Source organism: Erigeron canadensis, chromosome 1, assembly GCF_010389155.1.
Source record: "Erigeron canadensis isolate Cc75 chromosome 1, C_canadensis_v1, whole genome shotgun sequence".
NCBI classification, from domain to species: Eukaryota; Viridiplantae; Streptophyta; class Magnoliopsida; order Asterales; family Asteraceae; genus Erigeron; species Erigeron canadensis.
Window position 1 is genome coordinate 41,091,626 of NC_057761.1, and position 10,679 is coordinate 41,102,304.

General features: G+C 32.2%; 3 protein-coding genes across 3 annotated transcripts; all 3 read right to left on the reverse strand.

Moving 5' to 3' along the window:
- Positions 1-1,233: 1,233 nt before the first annotated feature.
- On the reverse strand, positions 1,234-1,847 carry LOC122592489 (kirola-like). Its single transcript, XM_043764733.1, has 2 exons — positions 1,661-1,847; positions 1,234-1,502 (listed from the first exon to the last, which is right to left on the reverse strand). The coding sequence occupies exons 1-2, from the start codon at positions 1,845-1,847 to the stop codon at positions 1,234-1,236; spliced, it is 456 nt and encodes a 151-aa protein (XP_043620668.1).
- Positions 1,848-4,224: 2,377 nt separating this feature from the next.
- LOC122592498 (kirola-like) lies at positions 4,225-4,809 on the reverse strand. Its single transcript, XM_043764744.1, has 2 exons — positions 4,623-4,809; positions 4,225-4,493 (listed from the first exon to the last, which is right to left on the reverse strand). Exons 1-2 carry the CDS (start codon positions 4,807-4,809, stop codon positions 4,225-4,227), a joined length of 456 nt encoding a protein of 151 aa, XP_043620679.1.
- A 2,673-nt stretch (positions 4,810-7,482) lies between these two features.
- Positions 7,483-8,309, reverse strand: LOC122592508 (kirola-like). Its single transcript, XM_043764756.1, has 2 exons — positions 8,105-8,309; positions 7,483-7,751 (listed from the first exon to the last, which is right to left on the reverse strand). Exons 1-2 carry the CDS (start codon positions 8,286-8,288, stop codon positions 7,483-7,485), a joined length of 453 nt encoding a protein of 150 aa, XP_043620691.1. The 5' UTR covers positions 8,289-8,309.
- Between the last annotated feature and the right edge of the window lie 2,370 nt (positions 8,310-10,679).

The window sequence follows — 10,679 nt, forward strand, 5'->3', positions numbered from 1 at the left end:
GTTACCAAAATTATTGCCATAAGATTTGTTAAGATTACATGAACGATTTGATGAAAGTGAGTGTTTGTGATATACGTCTCATTTGCGTATCACCTGATTGGTATATACACACACTTGTTCATACAAGATCGTCAAATTGAACGATCTTGTATACAAGTCACTTTATGTATGATAATCTAATAATTTTTGAAAACTAAGCATTAGTTATAACTCTTTTTTTATTCCAATAATGATTCTATTGTACATAAAACAAGAAATATTGTTGGTTACTTCATTTTTACCATTTTTGACGTCAATAAACAATGTTTCAGAACTGAACCGAACCTTGCATCGATCAGGCGAGCAGTTCACGATTCAACCAGAAAATCGGACATTTTCTTTTATCATTTTATAAAAAAACACAGTATCTAGGCTTACATAATGTACTATTTGTGAAAGTATTATACAAAAGTTGCTTAATTAGATGCCATGCATGGGAGAAGCGCTCCACTCGATTTTGAGTTCAAAATTTGGGCCTGAAGGATTTTTGATTAACATTTTACTTAGATACATAGTTTATTTGGTAAAGTACACATTCATATTTAGGGTATTTACTTCCGGATGAACTTAGACCGGTATTAAAAAATGGTCGACCCAGTTTGCAGTTGAATGGGTCAGATCATTCAGTCCAGTCCAGTATCCAAAATCATACCATTAGGACCTGCAGGTACTCGCCTGCGTCTGTCCAATTAAGACCATGCCATCTTAATTCACTTAGGCCAAAGTAGACATTGGTCCATTTACCCATCAGGGAGGAGGGAGTGCCCTCTTGGTCTCTCATTTCTCAATGACCAATTTTGTTTTATCTATCACACCATATCCTCCCTCATGTTAAGGGCGATGTGCTTCATCTATCTTTTATGATAAATCCAAATTTTTATTTTAAAAAAAAAATTATTAGATAAATTCATCTATCTTTTATGATAAATCCAAACTTTTATTTAAAAAAAAAAAAAATTAGATAAATTCATCTATATATCTTTTATGATAAATCCAAATTTGTATTCAAGAATTCATGAGTTACATTAAAAGCCCTGGAAAAACTTAACAAACACGTTTTATTGCATCAATATCACAACTAGATGATGAATACATATATCATCAGCTCCCTTCTTATGGAAGAAGTTCAGGTTTTATTAGCTAAACATACACATGCATATATACATAGTAACATTCGATTCCTTCATCAAATATTTACGGCCGGGTATTGTGGTCATCCAATTCTTTGAGAAGAGCGGAGAAATAGTCCATTATAGAAGTTGGATAGGGTACAATTGTATTTGGCCTCTCAAACTCTATGGTCACAACGCCAATTTCCTTGCCATCTATTGTTTCACAATGAAATGTTGTTGTGAAGGCCTTGTATATCTCCACTATCTCCCCTCCTACCATCTTGAATACGATTTTGTGGTTGCTCTCGTCGATTTCTTCTATTATCTCCTTTGAAGTTAGCTTTTTTCCTTCTTTTTACATCAAGAAAAACGTAAGTTATACAGACGAATTGAAAGAGTTCAATTTTATGAACAATGCTAATATATATCCATTGGTTTATCAGAATATACAAAAAACATAGATTATATATATTAACGAAACATCTCTACGAAAAAAAATAATAATATACCATGGGTAAATTGCCAGATGATGGTTGATCCAACGGCACCTAGGCGACCACTTAGCAGATCAAAAGAATGAATCTTATCAGGGGAAATGGAAGCTATGTCATGCGGTTGGTACCTCAAGATATCATGTATCACCTTTCCGCTTGAAAGAAGCTCAGTGTAGCCGATTATTTTTCCTACCAAAGCCATCTCCCTCGATATATATATTAATGACAGATAAATCGATCACTTGTTTGTACCCAACGCCATAACCCTCTTTTTATAGTGGTGATGCTATGTGACTTAATTAACATTTTTTAGTCATGCAAATTTTATACGTATAATTCACAGAAAGATAACACATGAGGTACGTGCAGCTGCAAGTAATGTTTTTTAATTGAAACATGAAGCATTAATATAAGTAATCCACGCATATTAATTAGCATAAGATTTGGTCAAAAAATGATTTCTTCTTATTGATTACATTCGATCGAGAGCGTTCAAAAATATATATCTTCTCTAGCTTGATGAGTTACTACTTTCGCTTTCAACATTAATTTGATCAAGTGAATATATGGAAAGGCTACCAAAATTACCATAATTAAGATTTCATAAGATTACGTGAACAACATGATGAAAGTGAGTGTTTCTGATATATGTGTCGTTTGCGGTATCACTTGATATATATACACTTGTACTAGCTAGTGCTTTTTTTTTTCCGTTGAACAGAATTAACTTTTTAAAAGATCGAAAGATTTCAAGATAAACGAACAGGTTAATTTGAAAAATTTGTACGGATGGGTATCATTTTGAGGCGTGTGGTGTTTTTAGTGTTTTTGACAAAAAAATTTGTAAAAGTAGGAAGCCTGACTTTTCAAACCCCGGACTTGCATATTTATTGGAAAGAGAGGCGTTTCAAACGCTGAACTTGTGTATTTGTAGGAAAGGGAGGCATTATAAACGCCGGACTTGCTTACGTGCTGTACTTTTGTGGTTGCAATTTAAGAGCGGCGTTCTGGAAGCCAGACTTGTGTTTTTTGGTTAACTCCGGTGTTTCAAACACCTCTCTTCTTTAAAGTTCAATTTTCTAAAAAAATTACCCTTATTAAACCGTGGTTGTATGTTTTTCGTGGCTATGTAGTTGTTTTATATAGAACAATTTTAGTAAATAACTTTCTCCTCCTAGCTTTTGTATCAACATTTTCATGCAGATTACAATGACTTCATTTTTATAACTTATTGTGTGGGGTAACTTATTTGTTCCATTTTTTCTATCAAAACTAATGGGTGTCATACTTAAAAAAAAGTGACAAAGCTATTCGGTGGAAAAAAGCAAAAAATAATTTAGCATTTTGAAAAGAAAAAGGAAGAGCGGCATTTAGAAGACCGGCTTTAATAGAGAAAAGGTAAGTCCGGTCTTTTAAACACCAGCACAGCAGGGTTAGGTAACTGGTTGATGGTGTACCCGCCCAGCGATATCACCCTGCGACTCGGAGGATCGTCCGTAACAATGACCTCAGGAAGAATTAAAACCATAAAATTAGTTTCCTATAAATAGGAGATTTGTTCCTATTAATAAGGACGGCTAAATTTAGGAAGTTATAAAAAGTCCACGAAATGAGGGAAAACTCTAGACTACTTCCCAAGCAAAACCCCTATATAAGGGGCGGGAAAAGGATCTCGAAAGGAGGACAACACGACGGCATAATCATCGCAATACTACTACAACAAAACACACGATCATTTCACGAGAGAAAACTCATCTTGTTCGATTGGCGTAAAGAGGCTAGAACCCTACCTTCGGGGAATCGCCAACGAACAATCACAAAACATCCATTTCCTATACTCTTAATCTAATCACGGTTTAGTGCACAAACATTTGGCGCCATCCGTGGGACCTAAACGTTGTTTAGGTCTTCATAAACCCTCAAATATATTTTTGTGCATTTTCGCCGTGTACAATGGTTAAGAAAAATATATACAAACCCTTGAAAGAAAGAAGATTGGCTCTAGCGATCAACCAAACAGCGGTAGGTGGGTCGGCGGTGATTAAAGAAAAACCAAGAGGCTACTATTTCCCGCCTTTGGAAGGAAAAGCCTCCAAAGTCGACATTGGCCCATTAATTACCCATCAGGGAGGAGGGAGTGCCCTCTTGGTCTCTCATTTCTTGATGACCAATTTCGTTTTATCTATCAGACCATCTCTCCTCCCTCATGTTAGGGCGATGTGCTTCATCTATCTTCTATGATAAATCCAAATTTTTATTTTAAAAAAAAATTATTAGATAAATTCATCTATCTTTTATGATAAATCCAAATTTTTATTCAAGCTAGTTTTCATGAGTTACATTAAAAGCAATGGAAAAACTTAACAAAAACGTTTTATTGCATCAATTTCGCAACTAGAAGATGAATATACACTACATATATATCTTCACAAAGTAGAGATATATGTCATCAGCTCCCTTCTTATGGAAGAAGTTCAGGTTTTATTAGCTAAATATACGCGCGCGCACACACACATATATATATAGAAACATTCGATTCCTTCATCAAATATTATATATGGAGATGGAGATGTATTTATTTACGGCCGGGTATTGTGGTCATCCAAATCTTTGAGAAGAGAGAAAAGATAGTCCATTAAAGAAGTTGGATAGGGTACACTTGTATTTGGCCTCTCAAACTCTAGGGTCACAACGCCCATTTCCTTGCCATCTATTGTCTCACAATGAAATGTTGTTGTGAAGGCCTTGTATATCTCCACTATCTCCCCTCCTACCATCTTGAATACGATTTTGTTGTTGCTCTCGTCGATTTCTTCTATTATCTCCTTTGAAGTTAGCTTTTTTCCTTCTTTTTACATTACATTAATTCGACAAACATAAGTACGTAGTAGACGAAAGAGTACGTTCAATTAATTTTATGAACAATGCTAATTAATATGTATCCATTAATTGGATTATATCAAAATAACATACGTACCATGGGTAAATTCCCAGAAGATTGTTGATCCAACGGCACCTAGGCGGCCACTTAGCAGATCAAAAGAATGAATCTTATCAGGAAGCATGGAAGCTAAGTCATGCGGTTGGTACCTCAAGATATCAAGTATCAACTTTCCGCCTGAACGAAGCTCAGTGTACCCGATTATTTTTCCTACCAAAGCCATTTCTCTCGACAAATAAATCGATCACTTGTTTTCTTGAAAGAGTTGGGAGCTAGGAAAATGTACGTACCTAACGCCACAACCCTCTTTTTATATATAGTGGTGATCAGTGATGCTATGTAATTAACTTAATTAACCATTTTTAGTCATTCACGGAAAGATAAAATGATCGAGGTGCATCCAGGTAATATTTTATTAATTGCAAAATGGAGGATTAATTCAAGTAATCGATCCACACAGATTATTTAGCATAAGATTTGGTAAGAAAAGGATTCTATCTTCTGATTGGTTACATGCATTCGATAGCTTTCAAAAATATTTTCTCTAGCTTGATGAGTTACTTTCACTTTCAACATTTATTTGATCAAGTGAATATATAGAAAGGCTACCAAAAATACCATAATATATCATAAGATTACCTGATGAACGATTTGATGAAAGTGAGTGTTCATATATACTGTATGTCGTTCTCGGTATCACTTGATATATATACACTTGTACTACATATTAGGGTTTTTTTTTTTTTGTTGAACAGATTTAACTTTTTAAAAGATGGAAAGATTTCAAGATGAACGAACAAGGTAATTTAGTTGCTGGTTTGTACACTATCATGACTTCAGGAAATTACCCTTTGTGCATATCAAGTTGCATGCTCTTAATTATACGTTCTCATTGAAATATGAAATGCATGAATCGATAGATCCCTTGGATACACTAAAGTTCAATTTGATTCACATTGTCAGTTTGAGATACGGATTAAGTACAAGGAATCGACCTAGAAGAAATATTCTACAGTATTAATTCGATCGTTTCACTGGAGTACAAAATACATAGCACGAGCCTGAAAAATGATAGGAGTCACATAAATATAAATATGTAGTTTATACTGTATAAAGTTACTAAAAAAATTGGTTTCTATGGGTTCTGAAATCATATATATGACCCAACTAGAACACTACTAGCTCTGTCCAATGTTTTAAATACCGGTAAATACTAGCCGGTATTACCGGTACCGGAGACCACGCTGGTATTTTAAGTCCGGTATTTTGCCAGTATTTTCACTATTCAATATATTCCCATTATTTTCTGGTATTACTATACCGGTATTTCCGGTATTTTAAAAAAATAAATTTTGATTTTTTTAAAAAATTATTTTTATGATACTTTAATGTTATTTTTTGTTATTTGTGAACTTTAAAACCTATATTTTGTTATGAAATACATATTTGGTATTATTTTTGAGTAAATTATAATTGCATTTTGACTATCTTTGTTAAATTGTAACAAGTTTTGTAAGATTTTTACACAAAAAATATAATAAATTAAAAATAGTCGTACCGACCGGTATTTCTGGTATTATCGATAATACCGATAATACCGGAAAATTTTTCCACGTCGGTATAACTAAAATACCGATTTTTAAAACATTTCCTGCAGCATGGTGTTGGACTATTAATTGGGTGATGGAAGTTGCCAATTATATATGCCCCGTTTAAAATTGTGCCGGAATCGAGTTTGTCCTCCTTTAAGCCTCCCTTACTTTGTATGTAACTAATAGCACCTTTTTTGAAACTATACAAATAATACTAAAAAAACTTATTTCTGTAAGATATGATAATGAGCAGTTTTTTTTATTGTCGACATGTTTCAACACATTTTGTTGACTATCATATTCTACAAATGAAAAGCGTTTGGAAAAGTTACCAATTATCCAAAAAATATCATAAACGTATTTATAAGTAGTACTGAATATCAAACTTAAGTTTGTATTTTTGAAAGTTTGATAGTAATTATAAATATTAAACAAGACTAGTATATCTAACTATATATGTATTCATGCACTGCAGTGGATTCGAATATTTTACGTACGTACAGTAGATAGAAAATGATGGTGGTCATTCGAATTGTTTCTTTTCGTAATTGTGTACGTCAAATACATGCCTGACATGTATTTGAGATGAAAGATGAGCTATAAAGATGAACCGAAGTGATGCATATTATACGAGTATAGAACAATAAATAAAAATTATGAATTGTATTCGGCTAATGTATTGTTGGACATAATTGTATAAGTCTTGGTCTAATTAAAGATATGTTTAGTCTACAATTGTACTGTATTACTTAATTGAGTCCGTCTAGGGACTGGATGTGTAAATGTGCATTTGGGCTCTAAAAGAAAAGGGGTCGGTGTTTGGGCTGCACCAACCTTCAAACAGAGGGACGCGATGCTTGATAAAAAGAAGCAACGATTGAAGCAACATGACAGTTTGATAAATATATGTGTTTGCATTCAGTTTTTGTGCGTGTCTTTTCCAATTAATGTTACCTAAGGTTTGTTGGTTATATATAATAGAATCGAGTTTCTTGTTCAATCTTGTTGTTCGATCTTGTGGATATGAATATATAGATTCTTAACATGTATTATAGAAAATAAAGGAAATCTTATTATCACACATATATATCTTACAAAGACGCAAACAATAATGATATTCCATTCTACAATATATATGCTACAAAGATGTAAGCCATATATATAACATATACGGGTACATAATAGATGGTCATCTCCACCCCTGTTTATTTCTTAAGCTAGAAAGCACACCGTACTGTAATCAACACAAGTCTTCAATAATATTGGTCACTTAACTTGAAACTCCTCCGTTTATAATTATTACTTTACGGCTTGCATGCATGAACATCCATATCTTTAACAATACCGCAAAGAAGGTCCATCACAGAAGTTGGATCGGGTACACTTGGATGTGGCTTCTCAAACTCAAACGTCCAAGTGGCCAATTGTTTACCATCCTTGGGTTCAACATGAAATGTTATTTTGAAGGCCTTGTATATCTCCAATACATTTCCTTCAATCAACTTGAACACGATTTTGTGATTCGTCTCATCGATTTCTTCGATTATCTCTTTACCAAATTGCTTCTTTCCATCTTAATTTATTCAAAGCAAAAATATGTTTAATTACATGAAAAAGGTAATTAAATGAGCTAGCTAGATCCACATTGATGCATCCATTGGCATAGTTGTGTGGTAGTTAATGGTAATCATGAAAACTCCACAATAACTATATATATATAACTATGTATATCTAGTATAATATTTTATGTATTTATTAAGTCAAAAGTAATTGACAACCCAGACCGGTATAATTTTAATTCTATAGTTTAAATTTATCCTGTTTAGTATCACCAAAAATTGTTAGACGATCCCAAACTAAACACAAATATTAACCAATGATGAAAGTAAGTTTGCTTAAATAAAGTAAACGAAAAGACGTACGTACCATGGGTATAGTTCCAGCAAATGATGGAGCCGACAACTCCTTGCTGACCGCTAACCAGATCACAACCATGAACACAATCAGAAATAGAAGATATATCGTGTGGTTTGTACCTCAAAAGATTGTGCAACACATCCGGACCTGCACTGATCTCAACATGTCCAACTAACTTTCCTGTTACGGCCATATATCTCAAAGAGATCGACAACTAGCTAGCTAGCTAGCTTGTTTATATATTCGACTTAAAGAGTTGTATGAAATAATGTACATATATATATATATATATATCAAATCATACTTCTACTTATAGTTGTAATTTATGACATGGTCGTGCATGTGTAACGCATTAGGCTATCTCCAATGCTAAGGACGTCCTTAGGCGTCCTTGAGCTGCCACATCATATCCTTACAAATCCTTATACATTCTTACAAATCCTTATACATCTTTACAAATCCTTCAAATCTTATAATTTTATCTCCAACCATACAAATATCCTTACATATCTTTTTACCTCCACTAAAAACAAAAATATATTAGGTAAAGACAAGTAAGGGCATGCCCTAATTAGGTAAGGATATCCTTCAAAAAATCTTTAGTTTTTGACAACCTTCAACAACAAAAGATATCCAAAGGTACGTAAGAACACCCAAGAACATCTCATTAGAGATAGCCTTATTATTTACATTTTGACTTAAGGCTAGTTGATGAAAGGATCGATGACATGATTGCAAGCTATCTTTTTTTATATTATCTTACTTAAGTAGTCCAGTCTTATTTTTTTGTATATTCATATAAAATAATTTGGGATTTCAATATGGGTCGATTATTGTTCGTTATATTTATATCCACAATCATTTATTTTCTTATAGTCCATATTTTTATTTTTAGTTTCATCAATATATCCATAATCCATTTCCGTATTGGAGGAAATGGCCGGTTAAATTAACCAACCCCTCCATTAGATATCTTATAAAAAAAGGTTTATTGCCTAATTATGAGCACAAGCTACTTTTGCTCGTATGATCCCTCGCGTACGTACGTATGTGATAAGATACTTTCTATTATCTTTTTAAAACAACGTACTTACTCCTATTATTTGTCTCTCTTAATTTTGTGACAGTCCGTTAATGAGTAACGTGATAAAAATCACAATAAAGTTTTTTTCTTTTATGTAACAAGCTAGGTACCTTTCATTTTGTCCTTTACGTGACAAAAATTTGTTATTTTTGTCTTATTTAGCCATCATGTTTTTGATAAAATCTATCTTTTTGAAATACGATAGCTGTATAACGTAACAGACAAAAAACTTTAGTGTAGTTTCAATGTGTCTTAAGACTCTCAACCATGTCAGGAAATTAACAGTTTTTAACAAACAATAAGCGTCTAACCGCCACTTAAAAGTTGGTAAAGTTAACACATATATCATTACAACAAATTAGTCATCTCTACACATTTTATTTTATATTATTTTAAAAGTAAATAAAAGTTTATTGAATTGTTCGCACTTGATTATAAATGTGTAAAAAATGTACGTCTACATTAAAAAGTGCGGACAAATTTAAAAGTTCACAAAAAAATGATCTTTACAGTGCGTAAAAATCACTCATGAAAAAAAGATCTTTACATTTAAAAGAGCGTACAAATATAATATGGTACACATTTATTAGTGTATAACATTATTCTTCACATTTGTAAATGTGAAATTTATAACTTTTTTTCACCTTTTAATGTATATTATTTGTACACATTTCTAAGTGAACAACTTAATAACTTTTTATGCATTTTTAAAAAGTGTATATAGTAAAGTGAGTACAAACGGCAATTTGTCATGGTGATGTATGTTTACACATGTGTAATTAGATAAAAATAATGATAACAAGTATAATTAATTTCAGGTTAATACATAAAATCTATATATAGAACGAAACTATTGTCATTTTATTAAATTAAAAGTACTTGTATTTTTATAATCAAAATTATTTTTGCAGAATAACATTTGGTCAACAATTGATTTGTTTCACTAACCATAAGATTTTGTGAGAGCGAGTGGTCGACAAAGGTGACGTTTGTGTATCAAATGAATATGAGTATTATTGAATCATTATTTCATGTCTACTTATTTTAATTTTTTTTTTAAATTTTTAATATATATATTTCATGTCTAATCTATACTACCTATATAAACAAATTATCTCATTTCCTATTCAACTCTTTACCTTTGAATTACATAATATACCTTCTACATTTAAACTACCTCCACACACCTTATCCATGAAATTCCGAGATTACTCTTAATAAAAAAAAAACCTACAATTACCTAAAACCTCTATTGTTATAAAATCACCATTAACTCTAAAATTATTGTTGAAGGTATTACTACGGATAAGAAAAAATTTATAACTCACGAAATTACGAACCAATTATGTCATTTGTATATTCGTATTAAATTTTAATCTTTGACTATTTATTTTTTTAATTGTCTTGGTCTCTTCCCCTACAATTGTAAGTGGTTATTTAATTTTTCATGGTTAGTGTTTGCACTTCATTATTTTTTGGACCTAATCCGCGACTTATTTT